Source organism: Tachysurus vachellii, chromosome 8 (genome assembly GCF_030014155.1).
Source record: "Tachysurus vachellii isolate PV-2020 chromosome 8, HZAU_Pvac_v1, whole genome shotgun sequence".
Lineage (NCBI taxonomy): Eukaryota > Metazoa > Chordata > Actinopteri > Siluriformes > Bagridae > Tachysurus > Tachysurus vachellii.
The window spans coordinates 15,992,768-16,010,950 of NC_083467.1; the positions used below are offsets into that span (position 1 = coordinate 15,992,768).

The following is an 18,183-nucleotide window of genomic DNA, read 5'->3' on the forward strand; positions in this document are numbered from 1 at the left end:
ATTCTGGTACTTTCCCACACCTGCCAGATCATCTGGCCTCATATTGCTATGCAGGTATGGTGATGAGTTCATCTGAATCTGGCAGCCGCAACTCAACCTCGATGAAATTTTTGTGTCATGCAAAAGATCACGAGCAGAGTTTAGAGCAGGGCCACTTCCAGCCTAAATTAAACACTGCGCACAAATTGGTTTCCAAATTTGTGCCCAGGTTCTAATGCTGTGCAAACCAAATGCCATAATTGCCTTGTATTCACTTGGCACAGAATGTTCTGCTATGTATGGTTGTTCTTGATATCACCTAATCCACAGAGTAACCAGACATATGCTTCATTTTAGTTTAATTCACTGCACCACTCAGCCAATGTGTCTTATAAAAAGTGTTTTATTTTAGCCTTCTCAGCAAAAACAATAGAACATAAAACATTATTTCAGCACATTGCACTTCAATGCCTATTAATGTATACACATTACATAATAATGTTTAATATATTTATTTGTGTGTGTGTGTGTGTGTGTGTGCATGTGTGAGTGTGTGTGTCTGTCTATGCATGTGTGTGTGTGTCTGTGTGTCTGTGTGTGCGTGTGTCTGTGTGTGTGTGTGTGTGTGTGTGTGTGTGTGTGCATGTGTGAGTGTGTGTGTGTGTGTGCATGTGTGAGTGTGTGTGTCTGTCTATGCGTGTGTGTGTGTGTCTGTGTGTCTGTGTGTGTGTGTGTCTGTGTGTGTGTGTGTGTGTGTGTGCATGTGTGAGTGTGTGTGTGTCTGTGTATGCGTGTGTGTCTGTGTGTCTGTGTGTGTGTGTGTGTGTGTGTGTGTGTGTGCATGTGTGTGTGTGTGAAGGAGAGAGAGAGAGAGGGAGAGAGAGTCACACTCTTACATGCATGTGGATTTAAAAAAAACTCAGCCACTTTCTGAAAAGTACTTTGAGGCTGTGCTTAAGAAATGAATAGTAATACAGCAGCGGCATGATTGATTTTTGTTTATCTGGGTATTGGAGGCAATGGAGGAGCTCCTCTTTCCCTTGGTAATGATCCTGCAGAAAATACATAGTAATAGATTTTAAATATATGTAAAGATTTTAATGGAATGACCACATTTATTGTTATTTATTGTTATTTATTATTATTACTATAATAATAACAGAGAAAACAAAATGTGGCAAAAACTGTTAAATCAAACATTCTTACCAGACTTGCTGGGGTATGTCTTAGTGCTGGGAATGTAAGGATCAGGTGGGGGCAGCTCAGAAATTGCATGGAAGGAAAACCTCATCTCCCATTCATCTAAAAAAAAAAAAAAAAAAAAAAAGAACCTTGTGGGTTTAATATCAGGACCAAATTTCTCCAAATCATTATACAACCTTTTATCAGCTATTCTGACAAACATTTAACAGTTGAGAGCATCTTAACCAGCTGTATTACAGTCTGGTACAGGGATTGCTCTGTCATGGACTGTAAAGCATTACAGAGGGTGCTGATAACCGCCCAGCTCATTATAAAGACCCCACTTCCTGCCATTAAGGATCACCAAGGACACCTTTCATTCATCCCATAAACTGTTTACACTCCTACCCTCTGGGAAGAGGTTCAGGTACTTGCACTTCAAGACCAGCAGGTTAAGGAACAGCTTTTACCCCAGCGGTCTCCTTACTGAACTCTTCAACTAACTATCCCCCCACTTACTATTTTGTTGCATATATATTTATTTAAAAAAAAAATTTAACAATGTTTTAGACTCATGGTATCTTAAGTATGTAACCTAGTGAACCAGAGTTAATGTATTCAATGATAGAGACTTAAGCACTTCTGTATGTCGCTCTGGATAAGGGCGTCTGCCAAATGTTGGAATTGTAAATGTAAATGTACAATTGCCCATTCAAATTGTTGAACCCCTCAGAACTGCTGCAATATATCACTATATCTAATCTAATCTAATCTATCTAATCTAAAACCCATGTGTCAACAGTGCTAACAACAAAGCGATGGCAAGGCTGAAGCTTTTACATTTAGCAAAACCCACATCTAATAATCACAATGACACCAGATCAGTTAATTAAGTAATTTTTGCTCTTTACAAAAATAAAACATGCAGCCAAACTGCTCTTTGCAGATAAAACAGTTGACCCCAAATATAATCTCAACAGAGATTATTAATCCACTCGTTTGGGGTTGTTTTGCTTTTTAAAGTGTAATATTTTTTTTTGTATGTTTTTTGTTCAAAAAAAAAAGAAGGAAGCATTAAGTCATTTATAAGATTGAAGCCAAACTTTGTCTATAATTAAATGTTATGATGCTGTATTTTGCTACAATCAATCCAATGGACAAGTTAAAAATAAAGACATGTAGTACTGTGTTTCTTTTAGCCACTTGACTGCTAAGAAAATAGTTTATGAACCCAGATATGAGGTATATCTTAATTATTGTTTTTCCAGACCGATTTTAGGTGTGTCGTGCTTTTTATAACCACAAAAAAGAGTTGTAAAGGGAAAATGTGCATTTTAAGTCAGAATGTGGTTAAATACTGTATGTGGGGACATAATAAAGAGTAATCCTGACCACACAGTATTTACCTAATGGTGCCTAGCACTTTAAAAGGAGCTTAATGAGTCTGCAGACAACTGACTCAGACTTAGCATACTTATGGTTCATCTTTTAGGCCATTTCTAACTTAAAAAAAAATCATGTGGCTTAATAAATGGGACCTACTATGCTATTTAGTGGTTAAACTTCTATACCTTTAAACTTCCTAAAAGGGTGAAAAAATCCATACTTGTGCTGTTTTGAGGTGAGCTCTGGTAGCCGTTGCCCATGGAAGCCACAGGCTTATCCGGTGGAGGAAGAGGTCTGCCAGCTCCTCTAGTACCACTAGGGTGATTAGGAGGAGGTACAGGTGGAGGACCTCCTCTGCTGTCCCCTGGAGGTGGAGGTGGAAGAGGATCTATAACAAGAGATCCAAATTGTCATATCTTGTCAAACATTAGAAGAAAAAAAAAATTTGTACATAAATTTGACCAAGGTCATACTAGATCGTATAGATGGGGATCTTCCTGCTTGTGGGGGTCTTGAACTGGGTGGAGGTGGTGGTGGGGCAGACCCCCCAGTTCGTGGGACAGGTGGTGGGTTACTGAAAGAATTTCTTTTAGGAGCTGTACTGGTTGGCTCCTTTGCTGGTGTAGGGGGTAGTGGTGGCAGATCTCCTCTTCCTGAAGGGAGTGGTGGTGGGGCACCACCCACAGATCTTTGTCCTGGTTTATTTCCTGAGGGGGGTGGTGGTGGTAGTGAAGACCCGTCACCAGAAAATGACTTTCTACTTCCTCCTACAGATGGTGGTGGAGGGGGGAAATCATCTGACATAGAAGCAGGTGTAGGAAATGGAGGATGGCTACTAGGGGGAACTGGAGGTAATGATTGCCTATGCCCACCTGTGGATGGTGGAGGAGGGGGGAAATCATCAGAGCTGCCTGCGGAATAGTGTGGCCGGTTACTAGAGGGAACAGGAGGTGGTGGTAATGATGACCTGTTTCCTCCTGCAGGTGGCGGTGGAGGGGGAAAATCATCTGACCTTGCTGTGGAAAACTGTGGCCGGGCACCTGCGGGAACAGGAGGTGGTGGTAGTGATGACCTGTTTCCTCCTCCCATTGGTGGCGGAGGGGGAAAATCATCTGAGCTGGTTGTGGAAAAATGAGGCCGGGCACCTGAGGGAACAGGAGGTGGAGGTAACGTGGACCTGTTTCCTCCAACCGTTGGTGGTGGAGGGGGAAAATCATTTGAGGATCCAGAAGAAAATGCGTTAAAAGATGGACGGGCGCTAGATGGAACAGGTGGCGGTGGGAAAGATGTTTGATTGCCAGGGGGAGCCGGATTTACAGGAATGCTGGGGCGCCGACCTGGTTGTACTGGTGGTGTTGAAGGGGAGCTTGGGAATCGGCCTCCTGGTAAAGATGGAGGACCACCAGTATGTGAACTACGTGGAGAGGCAGATGAAGGGGAAGGCACAGGTGGAGTACTGCCCCTGCTCATGTTTGTTCGCCCAGGACTGTCAGGAAAACGAGGAGGAGCTCCTCCACTTGGTGCTGGCAATCTCCCACCAGTGGGTGGCATAGGTGGCCTGGCTGCTTGGAGACATAAATGTGAAGAACTTAAACACTAGACAGATACATATTATATACAACACATTAATAGTATTCATTTTTTTAAAAGTTGTAATGCTAATTACCAGGGCCACCTCCTGCAGATTTTAGTCTTGGCATCCCACCCTGAAACAGTCCCCCAAGTCCACCTGGTGCTCCACCTCCTAAACCACCACCACCACCACCACCACCACCACCTCCACCTCCACCTTTGGGCTCTGTAAAACAGTTTTATTATTGTTTGCTTTTAATATACTTGTAATATATACATTATTTATAGTTAAAGTATAGTAGCAGAAATGTGATGAAATTTGAGGTACTTACTATCGATTACTGGACCACTGCGGTCATTGGTGACAGTTTTTTTTAGGCGGGCGCCTTTGGAGATATCTGTGAGTAAAGCATTTCTTCCGTGTTGCTCAGATCTGGACAGGTTTGGTTTTTCAGTATTTGCCTGTTTTTTTTTTTTAAACAATAGATAAACCATTAAATCAGTTAATAATAAAGCCCCCACTAGGTGGCAGTCTACAATAGAAAATGCTTGATGCTATTCTTCCTGAGAGAGATTAATAAATTGTTTGTAGTAAGATAGAAAACTGTGATGTTTCGTACCGAAGCAAAGGTTGGAGGCGGGGGAGCTGGTGGGGGTGGAGGAACAGGCATATTCTGTCCGGTCTGCTCACTCACTCAAGCTGTAGCTGAACACACAAACACACACACACACACACACACACACACACACACACACACACACACACACAATACACCAACACAGGAAAAAAAGTTGTTAATACCAGATTGGACAAGTGTCTTTTAACACCACTACCCCTATTCACACTTACTAAATAACCAACTCATTTTACTCTCCATCACACGCTCAAAGACAGATTGTACATTCCTCTGTTTCCTGTAAATGACACATGCTCACAAAGTGTGAATTCAAGCATTCAGCTAAGTAACTATAAAAATGTATTTAAAACAAGATCACATTCATGATTCATTAGAAAGTTTTTGAGAGTTAGGCTGGTTACGCATAATCCAACATACTTTTTGAATAAATAGGCCTGTTCCACAACAGACTTAAAATAGGGGCAATATCCTGGTTGTATTCCATGCTCGTGTGTGGGACAGCTACTTTATACCATGTGATACAAACTCTGGTTTCTGTGATATTGTTGCATCAATACTGACATAAGCTATGGTCATTTGATTTTTATTGAACATGGAAAGATGTGCACATTCTCTCTTTTCTACAATGGAAACTGACTGAAGCCAGCTGACAGTAGCTTAAGGCCTGCAGAACCTGCAAATGTCACCTCAATCAACCTCAATCAAAGTGGTAACCCTCTTTCACATTTTAGATTTATATTTTGATTGATGATGGTATATAATGTATAACTAAATAGTGATGCATTAATTCTTAATTTATTTATATTTTATAGTTATAATACAATCTTAGCAGAATTACGACCCTGTGTCAGCCCAATCTGTACACTTTGCTGAACAGAGTTGACAGCAACTTCCTGACACATAAGCTACTTATGAGAAACTCTAATACAGGCCTCTTCATTTCCTTTGCAGTTAGAGTTTCAGCCACAGACCAAATTTGTGAATTTGAGAATGTAATAAACAATAGCATTTCAATACGGCTCTAAAAATGAGACTGAACGAAGAGACCTATATGTATTTTGATATTTTTGGACACCTTTTAAAAATATATTTAGATTCAGTTGTTTATTCTGACGTGAACATTATTGCACTAAAAGTTACTTAACTGTAAGAAGAAAGACAGGAACTTGCTGGTTTGGAAAAGGTAAAAAAAAAAGTGGAACCAAAACAGTCACAAGACAAATGGGATATGTTTCTAACAAAGAAAAAGAACACAAACCCTTAAAAGGCTTTTATTCTTGAAAACATAATGATAAAAAATAGTTTACCATTGGATTGAAACATGACTAAAAATGTTATGTGATTTACTGTGTGAGTTTGAAATGTACAGGTGTTCAATGTGAATGCAAAAAAAATAGGTCAAGACCAATGTCTTTTTTGCAACTTTCTCATTAAAGCTGTCAGAATATCACAGGCTTTAAGTAATATACACATGATACCTTGAAGAAACAGTAAAATATAATAGCAATATAATTCTGCTGACAATTTAATCCACCTCTAAACTAAAGCTTTTTGTGTAGAATTTATGAGTGAAATATACATGTAGATTTGTGAAATTCTACACAGTTTCTACAATTTCAACTCACTTATACTTCTTCAAAATGCTTTAGTTTTCTAGGAAAAGTAATTTACATTGTGAGCAATTTTTACAATGGAAAAGAGATGAACAGACGATATGGTTAACCTGTAACAACCACCCTTCTTCTTCAGTAGCTTTGTGAAAATTCATGTTTCCTCCTCTGAGTTTCCTCTGCAGCAGAGTCCAACAAACAATGCAAGAACCTTCACATGAAAAAAACACCAACCTTTGACAGCAGGGATGCCTCACTAGATTCCAAAGCTTCCCTTTCCTTCCTGCTCTTCCTAGAGTTTCCCCTCAATCTATTTGAGGAGAAGATGGGCTTAACCGTGGTTGAAGTCAGAAGTCAGAGAGAAGTATCACTGTTGTGCACACTGTTCTATTGCACTTCCTGTCTCTGATGCAGCCGACCAATCAGTAATTGTTTTTAGCTTCTAAGTGTGTGTGCGCGTGTGTGTGTGTGTGTGTGTCTTTCACACAAAGAGTGGGGCATGCAAACGATCTCTACCACAGCAGACATGTTTCCTTATCTCTTCATTCTGTATGAACTTTCTCAATTGTGTGAACTTTAAAGTAGCAGGTGAACTCAGTACACTGACAGAAAGAAGAACAAAGAGAGAAATACTGTATAGCAACAGATATGAAGATGCCAAAAATATAAACCTTGCTAAAAAATGCCTAAGCACCTGGATTTATAGGGGGAAAATCATTTCATTGCATTATGCTGCTATCTTCAGCAACACTCTAGTATTGATTTGAAACTGATGAGGTTTTATTAAATTTGGTGCAGAAAATGTGTACTATGTGTAAAATGGGTATGCAAGGTCAGATTTTGTGAATATTAGCTTTCCAGGTGCCAAGGAATAAATATAATTTATGTGAGAGATGCTTTGCTTTTCAATCCAAACTGAAGGAAAGGAAAGTGAATTGAACAAGATGTCTTCCGCTTTCAGTAAGGCCTTTTGTAATGAGTAAGTCTGCCCCTGTTTACTTCATAATGAGGAAAAAGTAAAATGACTCAGATGCCGTATGAGGAAGGAGCACTAGCAAGTTTTAAATTAGGACATATGTGAAGAGGAATTGAGATACGATCATTTAAATATTGCAAAGAGCTTCTGATTAAAGTCTACACTGAACCAGAAAGAAAGAAAGAAAGAAAGAAAGAAAGAAAGAAAGAAAGAAAGAACTGAAATAAAAAAAACCTTGCAAAACGAAGAACATTTAAGACCAAAGTATATATACTTTTATTCATACCAAAATAGTAGTTTTTTCTAGCTATTACCAACAGTGAACAGAAATCAGCCTATTGCTTTTGTGAGTTTAATGTGCATGACAAGCTTGTAATAAAATAAAATTATATATATATATATATATATATATATATATATATATATATATATATATATAATCATTAGGCCACATAGTTTCATTTTGCCTTAAATTAAAATGATTCATGTAATATCATAACCATGTTACAAAAGACTGAGCTCAATGAGTCTCCCGGCAAAGACAGCCAATGTTCCGATTACACATACTGCCATGAACACACAGAGCAAAATGTGGTCCAGAACCATTGCAACAAACTTCCACTCATCACAGGCCTAGTGAGAGAGAGAGAGAGAGAGAGAGAGAGAGAGAGAGAGAGAGAGAGAGAGAGAGAGAGAGTGTTAAAGAATTATAATGAATCACAATAACATTGAACACTTTATCACATTTTATGGTCTTACATTGTTGGACTCCTCATCTGACTTCATGGTCTCTGCGATGTACTTCACTCCTTCTATAGCATTGCGGACATCTGGGTTTTTAGTTATGGGCGACTGGAAAGGCACCGCAGTGGGCATGGGCTTCCCTGAGATATCCGAGATATCCAGGTCAGGGCTGAAAATGTTTTTAGTATGTTTTTCTGCACTGGGCCTCTTCATAGCGGAGAAGAACATATAATTGGGGATGGTCTCAATAAAAATCTAGAGTCGGCAGAAGAACAACAAGTAAAACAAATGTAAATTAAGCAAGGAGTGAATAATACATTTGGTTTAATACATTGTGTTTTAATATATCATGAGGAGATGCCACCTACATGTGGTCTTTGAGGACAACAACCTTCTACACAATTGTTGGACTGTATATTTATAATCACACCCTTCAGTGTCACCCAAATTAAGATGGGTTCTGTTTTGAGTCTGGTTCCTCAAAAGGTTTCTTCCTTCAGTGTGGCTATAGTTTCCATCATATATATCTATTTTTTTTTCATTCATGTCATAGACACACACACATATACATACAATTTAAAAATATTAACTTAAAATACTATTCATCCCTAATGAGCAAGCCAGTGGTGACGGCGGCAAGGAAAAACTCCATGAGATGATATGAGGAAGAAATCTTGAGCGAAACCAGACTCAGAAGGAAACCCATCCTCATTTGGGTGACACTGGACAGTAAATAATGTAAATGTAAATAATGTCATTTCTACAACAGTTTATAATAGTTTGCAACCGAGAGCTCCTTAGGAACTAATGTGTCATTGTGCAAACTGACCCATTTCAGTTCAGACCTGATTGCTGATGAACCATCATGACTAGTTCTACCCTCTTCTTTAAAAGCCTCCCTGTGTTCTGTATTCAAAGGCATTTCATTTGTATTTTACACAGATGGATATTTTATTAAACTCCTAATGTTTTTTTTATCTCACCCACCATGCAATTGCTAACTTACTAGTTAAGAGCTTTTTTCTCTCTGCAGATCAACCTTTCTCCACATTTCTCTTTATTTGACTGAGAGGGTGACAGCACAGGCTCATGCAAATTGTCTAATATGTCAGGAAATATATTTATTGCTTGATAGTTTGTTGTTTTTTTTTATACAAGAATGACATACTGTACATTTTGAAACACTAGATGGTAGCACTGGGTAACAACAGCTCTATAAGATAAACATGAACAAACCTAAAATTGAACCAATAATCATTGTAGCATTGTAATTATTATCTAATATTTATTGAATACATTTTCTTTTTCTTTTTAATATCTTAAAAATAAATTGCAGAGGAAAAGAGTGACCCTAGAAGATCTAAGCAATTTTAATCCCTCTAAATTATGTTCATATTCGATAATTGCTGTTGTGCCAATGTGATATTATGAAACATTTACATTTTTTATAGGTTTAAAAGACAAATTTGTCATTTTTGTTTCTATATAACTTTCTGTATTCTGTGTTCATAGGCATTACATTTGTATTCTACATGGAAAGACACTTTAATAATCGTAAAAAGTTTTTTGTTTCTTTTTTCATTTTTTTTTAATTCAACCTTGTGTGTGTGTCTGTGTGTGTGTGTGTGTGTGTGTGTGTGTGTGTGTGTGTGTGTGTGTGTGTGTGAATGTTAATGTAAATTTAATTTAATGTTGTTATCTAAGCTTTACCTTTTTCAAAGCTATTTAATGTATTCTTGAGCATTATGGTTATGTTTTGTGTCCAATCCTTAATGTCTTAAAACATGTCAGCCTTTAAATTTAGATATAAAATTCATTATGGCTCAAAATTATATTACTGTAAACATTTAAATAATGTCCCTAATATTTATAATAGTTGTACTGAATGACATCAGTGAATTTATTTCACACTGACAGAGATGCCTGGCTGCTTGTCCCTTAAAGAACCTTTTGCTCCATAATTCCTTCATTGTTGCTTTGTCACGGACAATATTAGCTAATGATTCATGATAAAATAGCTCTTCTCAAACCTCACTCCTAAAAATCTTTTTCTCTCACCTTTTTTTTTAAGAGTGTAGCTACAGTGAATGCAGGTCAGGATAGCAGCGCTATTGATAGACTCTGGTATTCATTTCAGTCTCTTATGTACAGGATTATACATGTAATACATTAAAGTTGTAAATTGCAGCACAAAGAGAAGTCAAATTAACACACAAATTTATATTCTGGTGAACCCACCTTGCGAACCCAGTTTGGCATGGTGTGTGTGCTTGGTGAGCGGTGGTGTGTGTTGATTACAATGACGGTGATGATGATGGAAGCAATGACGAAGATCATAGTGAAGAGGATGTATTTTGCAATGAGAGGGACTGCGCTTGAGGTAGAAGGAATGAGCTCCACAATCACCAGTAAGAACACAGTCAGGGACAACAGGACAGAGATACTGAGGGTCATCTTCTCACCTACACACACACATATACACATTAATCATTTGCTGCCTTGAACGGACCGTTTTCACCACTTGTGGTGTCATGTCAGATAGAGAAACACAGCTATTCAGCTCAGCATATTTGTCAGCTGTTTTGATCATCGCTATTAGCAACAGAGTGGCTATCAGCCAGACTAAATATATACAAAAGGCTTGTAAACTCCTGTGGTGCCTCACAGTGGTCTATTTATAATCTTTTAATGTGTTTGCACAATATATGAAGCCTCAGAAGGTCAGAGTGAAGGCCAGGGGACAGTTGGCAGTGCTATATATATATATATATATATATATATATATGTATACATTTATGCAGGAGGCCTTGGGGGTTTCCTCTGGGTCATCCAGTTTCCTCCCCCGGTCCAAAGACATGCATGGTAGGTTGATTGGCATCTCTGGAAAATTGTCCGTAGTGTGTGAGTGCGTGAGTGAATGAGAGTGTGTGTGTATGTGCCCTGCGATGGTTTGGCACTCCGTCCAGACTGTATCCTGCCTTGATGCCCAGTGACGTCTGAGATAGGCACAGGCTCCCCGTGACCCGAGAATAGTTCAGATAAGCGGTAGAAAATGAGTGAGTGAGTGAGTGAATTTTAACTATGGACATTGTTTCCTGGTTTTGAACTTTTGCTTTTGATTTGATTGCCCTGCGTTATCCTGACATGTGACACCTGCATGTTTGTCTGCTGATTTGAATTGTTAATAATATATTCTTTGTGCCATGCTAGTTGGTTTAAAACCCTCTTCAAATCTCAGCTCATTATTCAGTTATGCATTTTAACTTTTATGAATTATTAAATGACTGCAGGGAAACTAATAGGAAAGGTGCACAGTTATAAATATTGAGGAAGTGTGCAGGAGCCAATGAGTCTTGGGAGTTCAGTAAGGGGTTCATTTCAGCGCTGGTCAGCTCTTTAGGATTCTCCAAGCATGAGCTATTACATAGAAAGGACTGTGCGCTGATTATGGAGATTGCACTATTGCCTTTATCACGGTCCATTGAGCAAGGAGACTGCTACTTAAGCTGATGAATCAACACTGACACAACGTGTGTGTGTGTGTGTGTGTGTGTGTGTGTGTGTGTGTGTGTGTGCATGTGTGTTTTTGCGTGTGTGTTGTGCCCTTTTGGTGACTTCAAAGTCACTGAAACACTTATTTATTTCACTAATTAGGAACAGATCAAACATAAACCCAAATAAACATGCATAACCATACAACCTTGTGCAAAAAAACATGACAAATGGAGCAGCAAAAAAAATTAGGATCACTCCACCGATTATTATCTCAGGTTTTATCTGATGATCCACCAAATTAAGAGACCTTATCTCACTCAGGCATCTAGCCAAGCACTTCCTGAAATCATGAGACTAAGAGTGATGTGTGAGGTATAAAACATTAGAGTCAGACTGAAAGACATGAGACACAAAGCACACACACACATCTTATATATACATCAGTCACAGACATCAGATGCTGGCTGTTTTTTCAATCACACATGCAATTAAATTCTATCAGTCAACCATGTATTCATCCAAACACCTGTCCCTGTTCTGTTTACTTTTTCATCCAGCCAACAATGTGTTAGATGCAAGATCATACCTGAGTCTGTGGGCAGGTAGAAGACCAGGCCAGTCAGGAAAGAGAAGAGGACGCACGGGATGATCACATTGACGATGAAGTAGAGCGGCAGTCTCAGCAAGAGGAAGTGGTAGGTGATATCCAGGTATGGAGTGTCTTGACAACAGGCATAGTAAACCCAGTGCTTCCAGCTCCTGTAGTCTTTCATCACCCACTCACCACTCTCCATAAAGTTACTCAGGTCTGGCCGATCGCTGTCCTGAGAGACAGAGAAAACAATCGATCATATTAGAGGCTCCGCAGATGAAGTAATTCAATTTATGTGTCAGTGAACTGACAGGGTGTAAAAGTTGATCAACTGAGATATAATTAAGGTTGACTAAGCTGAAGTTTTGATCAATAAAATAAATTGTCTTTATAATTCAGAACAAGTCTATTAGATCACAATTATTATACAATAGAATACACACTTTAAAGACTGGACTTTACAACAGATAAAATCAGCTATTGTACAAAATCTGTATTTCTATGTATTTTATATGATTCCAGTAAATGTCTGTATATAGTGTTGACTTAGTACATAATAAGTCACAGAAATTGCTATTAAAGTATTACAAGCAATTTTTCTTTTAAAATCTTTTATTTTCTCCAATATCTTCATTTTCCTTCCTATTTTATTTTTTATATTTATTTATATATATTTATTAAATTTATATTGCCTAAAGTTTTACATGTGCAAATTCAAGCCACCCCAGCTCCACCCCAAGAACACTGAGATATTTCCTCCTTTTACTGCTTTGCATTTACACTAAAATAAATGAACCAACGGAATGAGCTGCACATATGAGGTGATATTATTACAGGGTTGATGGCGACAAGATTTCCATCGAATGTCCATGTTCCGAGTTTCATGCTGCAGTTCTGCAAGTCAAAGGGGAAGTGAAGCACAATGATCTCACAGTAGCTCTTAAAGATGGCGGGCGGGTTCCAGGTGATCATTCCTGTATATTCTAGCAGAACTTTTGTCTCATGTACGATGGCAAAGTCACCATCAGCACTATACAAAAAAAGAGTGAAAAAAAAACCTTAAATTTTAAGTTCTAGTAATAATTTAGAGACAGAAAGCTACACAATGAAGTACACCAAGCAAGATCCAACATGTGTTTCTAAGACCATTACTGGGAAATACAAGATTGAAAGAAAGAGAAAAGGTGAAAAGGAGAAGTGAATCAAAACAGAAGAGGATATGGTGTGCACTGAGCCATCATGTGCCAGGCAACCAGCACTGCAATTAGCACAGGTCCCACACATGCATGTTTGTGTGTGTGTGTGTTTGTGAGTGTGTAGTATAAAGCTATACAAACTACCCTGAAACAGGGCTTATGTTAAATATTGCAGTTGTCTAGATTTAGTCTGATGCTACATGTGAGTTTGATCCTTCATAGCAACCCAATACAGTACACAGGCTGCATCCAAACACATCCACAAATCTACACCAGAGCAATAATCACAGCACTTACGCTGTCTGCTCATTTTCCATAAATGTGTTGAAATATAGAAGACTAAAATAAAAGCAGATCTAATGTCATACTTGTTATAGAGAACGAGGTCAGGCCTCCAGATGTCAGTGCATGGAATTCGGATCTTTTTTATTCCTCCATATTCCTCTGGGTTCCACTGCAGATTCACATCTTTCCATTGCTAAAGGAAAGAGAGAGGACTGACTAGTCACCAAGAAACACACACAATCCTTCAAGATAATTACTATTTTACTAAGATTTTTTTTTTTAGAATATTAATATTTCTATTAGCGGGGGCACGGTGGCTTAGTGGTTAGCACGTTCGCCTCACACCTCCAGGGTCGGGGTTCGATTCCCGCCTCCACCTTGTGTGTGTGGAGTTTGCATGTTCTCCCCGTGCCTCGGGGGTTTCCTCCGGGTACTCCAGTTTCCTCCCCCGGTCCAAAGACATGCATGGTAGGTTGATTGGCACCTCTGGAAAATTGTCCCTAGTGTGTGATTGTGTGAGTGAATGAGTGTGTGTGTGCCCTGCGATGGGTTGGCACTCCGTCCAGGGTGTATCCTGCCTTGATGCCCAATGACGCCTGAGATAGGCACAGGCTCCCCGTGACCCGAGGTAGTTCGGATAAGCGGTAGAAGATGAATGAATGAATGAAATGATTCGAATCAGACCACGTTACCTGTTTCAGACGTACGTTGGTTGTGACAATTTGGTTGACCTCATCCTGTCAGAAAAAAGTCAGGATCGTTACTGTTTATTTCCATAAATCAGCTTGAAAAGCAGGTTTACAGACTGGACCAGCTATTGAATATTTTAAATTTGATCATGTCATGAGAAATAATGAAATAATATAAGAAATTGGAGTAATTGTTTAATTGTGATGACAATGAATCATACCACACTAATAAGCTGGATTAGTTGCAGTCCTACGGTGACCACCACAGCATCTTTAAAGTGACTGACAGGCCTGACCACTTTATTATACCCGGTGAAGAGTTTTTTCACTAGACGGGTCTCGTCTTCTGTGCAGCACACTAGACCTGCTCGACACAAAACACACAGACACTATGTAAGCCCTGTCAGACCCAGTTCAATTAGAAACAGCATCTATTAATGATGTTTATCAGTTTGAACAGGTGTCTAAATCAGTGAATCGACACTATTTCATGATTTTGGCACCCACTTAGCTGTAAACATGTTTTGTGACCTAATAAAAGTGCTAGAAAAAATAAAACTGCAAGTGATTTATTTAAAGAAATATTACCGGATAGGATTTAGCCAGTGCTCATCTGATCCCTGTAAACACAGTGATATGGAAGAAGAGGTGGAGTTTTACGTTATAATGGATAACATTCTGGCAGCCTGATTTCTCACACGGCTGGCGATGAGCCCAAAACAAACGTGTGAATATTCAGACAGGGCTCGAGTTCCCGGAAGAGCTCTATGTGTTTCCACTGGTATCTCATGTCAGCAAGTCCCAACCTTAATATTCCATTCATATTTTTTATTGTAATTTTCTGAGTAGTTTAGAGACAAGTTGCAGTGTGTAATTGAAATATATTTACATAATGCAATTATTTCAATTATTTCAATCAAAATGAGTTACATTAATTATTATGCGCAAATAATTTAATTATAATTATCTGCCTGTCATTTGATCAAGAGCTGTGTTCATTCATACAAATCAGTCACAACAATCTGTAGACCTCCAGAAGGGCAGTAAAGAAAGTCATTAAGTGTCACTTGCACATCTGAAGCTGTCACTCAAACAAATGTTATGCAGGCTAAAAACAGAGTGATATTCTAGCTCTCATACTGCAAACGGACATTACAGCTCTTCTTTCACCTCTGAGTTTATAATGTCTTACAGGATAAATACTATGGCTCTGTTTTACTCAATTAATTAATACATGTAATTATATTACGTAATAAGTAATTTATGTAATATAATGACATATAAAATAGTAAAATATATAATAACTTTGGTTAAGGATTATTGTAGAAGTTAATATCTATAAATAGATCCTCAGATAAAGCTTGCGTAATAAGTCTACATCCTCAATTACTGTATGTGACAAAATGTTTAGACCACAAATTCCTATTTCTCTCTTGTTATCTTGTCACACATTATGCGTTTTGATGCATTTTGTTCAATCTCATTAGTACACAGATTACATTTTTGCAATCACTGATAAAAATGACTAAATATAAATACAACCATGCGTGTACATGATTTACATTTCAGAGTGTTTCATATTTATTTCAAATTGAAATGAAATTACAGATAAACTAAAATGCCAGACTGTACCTGTAGAGACACAGAGGAGCAGAGCAACCAAATGAAGCCACTTCATGTCACTGGTGTTCATGTAAAAATATAAAAGCTGCTTTATCTCGCTTCAAAAGAAAGAACAAGAAAACCAGTTTGCTTTGTTCAAGCCTCCTTTTTACTTATCCGGTGTGGATGGTTTGATATTCAAGTCCAGTGCCTGTCTCTCTGTCTCTCCTGGTTTCTCACTGAGCTCTCTGCTTTGCTTAATGCTACTGCAGGGTCAAACCCATCTGCTGTGCAGCACATGAAACCAGAGACAAATACCTCTAATCCGTCTCTTTGGTGTAACTCACATGTAGCACATTCCCTGATCAGCATTAAATTTAAAACCAATGACAGGTGAAGAGAATAACATCGATTATCTTGTTACAGTGGCAGTGGCAGCTGTCAAGCCTTGGGATATATTAAGCAGGATGTAAACAATCAGGTCTCAAGGTTGATATGCTCTAAGCAGAAACATGGGCATGTGTAAGGAGCATGTGTGTCTTTGACAAGGTCCACATTGTGATGGCTAGACGACTGGGATTCTCAGAGTATCTCCAAAACTGTGGGTTTATGAGGTGTTCCTGCTATGCAGCAATCAGTGTAACGAAGGACAACCAGTGAACCGGTGGCACGATCACAGACACCTAAGGCTCATTTATGCGCTTGAGGAGTGAAGGCTAATAGGTCTGGAAAAGCTACGTTTAATTGAGCTCTTTTAAAGTAGATTAGTAAAACTAAACTAATACAACAAAGCTAAGATTTAGAAACAGCTGCTGTTGGATAAAATAATTTGACTTATGGGACTTTGTGAAAAGATACAGAATGCAAGGTTTAGTGTTTGTATCTTTTCTCAAGACTTAAATCAGAATTGATCTAAAGTCATTCAACATTAATTATAAATTTGTCAAAACAAAAGAATTGATCTAGTTAAGCATCTATTACTTCAGGTCTCAGATTTTTTCAGCTGTTTTAATACAACTTAAAGCTGAGAATTTTTGAGCATTTTTAGAAATTCACACTAGAGCCACAAGTTCCAGTCAGCATGGGGTTATTATATTAGATCATGCCCTATTCTATCATTTTCACAAGCTGCTGCTGAGAGGCCACAGCTTTGGATTTGACTTTTCCAGATGACTGAGCTTGACATCGCTGTCCCTTTTCTCGAATTCTCACCTGCATCATCCGCAAATTTAATGCCCCATCCCTTCTAGCACACTCTATCTACTCAGTTTCGGAAGCTTTCCAAGCAGACACACATTTGGTATCTCAGGTGTGATTGGCTGAATTTAATCACTAGCTCCTTCAGAATAGCCGCTGCCCTTTCTGATCCTCAGCCCCTGTCCTGACACAACCTTCCATTCTACAGACAGGAATAATTTCCCCACACAGAGACCCCCTCCATGCTCCAGCAGACTCCATTTCCCCCTGTCTCCCTCCCCCTTCACTGCTTTACTCACAGCCCTGAATCATTCATCTTATTTAGAGACAGAGTGGCAGATCTGGCAACTGCAGAATTAAGAGAGATCAGTATCCCACACACCCACTGCCCTACCCACACACACACACACACACACACACACACACACACACTCTGCCACCTGAATCTCAGTCCCACATGTGTCGCTCCTGGCAGGATTAAATCCGTTCGCCCTTGACAGAGGAGGTGGAGGAGGAGGAGGACAGCGATATTCTGAATCTCTAGCCATGCTGAGAGTGTGCAGCCAGCATGACTAAACACTCGTCCAGTCACACTGAGCCCAATCCAGCCCGAAGTCCCTGTCCCGGTCCAAACACAGACACACTTTGGCTGATGTTTCACAACTGATTTCTGCTTTTCTTTGCTAGTTCGAGCACCAGCACAGACTTTCTGCCTCACTCAGACTGTCGAGAATGACATTCTTATACAGCTAAATTAATTATTTCCTCCACAACACCACAAGTCATCTAAGAGATTAGAGATACCTACCGTGTTGCGTCTTGGACGCGGAAATCACATTTTAACAAAATTACACAGAATTTTCATCCTACCTCAAGTTCCTCATGGCCATGTAAAACCAATTAGAGTTCTATATAATTACAGTGTAATATTTCCCCTGTGATGAGAAAAGACGGAATCCCCATTTCCTTAAAACTCACTTACAAGGAAAGTTTATGCAATGCATTTATTACTGTAAAATGCCTTTATGGGTTCTTCAGTC

At 38.9% G+C, this 18,183-nt stretch overlaps 2 protein-coding genes across 3 annotated transcripts; both read right to left on the reverse strand.

The window, feature by feature from the left end:
- Nucleotides 1-364: 364 nt before the first annotated feature.
- wipf1a (WAS/WASL interacting protein family, member 1a) lies at nt 365-6,768 on the reverse strand. 2 transcript variants are annotated; one of them, XM_060876551.1, is made up of 8 exons: nt 6,602-6,768; nt 4,740-4,825; nt 4,452-4,581; nt 4,214-4,345; nt 3,021-4,112; nt 2,768-2,935; nt 1,186-1,281; nt 365-1,031 (listed from the first exon to the last, which is right to left on the reverse strand). In XM_060876551.1, exons 2-8 carry the CDS (start codon nt 4,788-4,790, stop codon nt 979-981), a joined length of 1,722 nt encoding a protein of 573 aa, XP_060732534.1. In that variant the 5' UTR covers nt 4,791-4,825; nt 6,602-6,768; the 3' UTR covers nt 365-978. The 2 variants fall into 2 exon arrangements, with proteins under 2 accessions (XP_060732534.1, XP_060732535.1); XM_060876552.1 differs by having other exon boundaries at nt 3,021-4,109; nt 6,602-6,766.
- Nucleotides 6,769-7,796: 1,028 nt separating this feature from the next.
- LOC132850228 (acetylcholine receptor subunit alpha-like) lies at nt 7,797-16,389 on the reverse strand. Its single transcript, XM_060876553.1, has 9 exons — nt 15,977-16,389; nt 14,566-14,708; nt 14,348-14,392; nt 13,739-13,848; nt 13,009-13,204; nt 12,169-12,406; nt 10,326-10,549; nt 8,103-8,342; nt 7,797-7,976 (listed from the first exon to the last, which is right to left on the reverse strand). Exons 1-9 carry the CDS (start codon nt 16,035-16,037, stop codon nt 7,848-7,850), a joined length of 1,386 nt encoding a protein of 461 aa, XP_060732536.1. The 5' UTR covers nt 16,038-16,389; the 3' UTR covers nt 7,797-7,847.
- Nucleotides 16,390-18,183: the final 1,794 nt, after the last annotated feature.

Bases quoted from the DNA above. Each gene is read 5' to 3' on its own strand.
- wipf1a (XM_060876551.1), bottom strand. From the start codon at position 4,790: ATGCCTGTTCCTCCACCCCCACCAGCTCCCCCGCCTCCAACCTTTGCT. The intron at 4,582-4,739 runs GTACGAAACATC...AAAAAAAAACAG, and splicing joins CGCCTCCAACCTTTGCTTCG to GCAAATACTGAAAAACCAAA. The intron at 2,936-3,020 runs GTATGACCTTGG...CTCTTGTTATAG, and splicing joins ATCCCCATCTATACGATCTA to ATCCTCTTCCACCTCCACCT.
- LOC132850228 (XM_060876553.1), bottom strand. From the start codon at position 16,037: ATGAACACCAGTGACATGAAGTGGCTTCATTTGGTTGCTCTGCTCCTC. The intron at 13,849-14,347 runs GTAACGTGGTCT...TCTTTCCTTTAG, and splicing joins CCAACGTACGTCTGAAACAG to CAATGGAAAGATGTGAATCT. The intron at 8,343-10,325 runs GTGGGTTCACCA...TGCCGACTCTAG, and splicing joins TGCCAAACTGGGTTCGCAAG to ATTTTTATTGAGACCATCCC.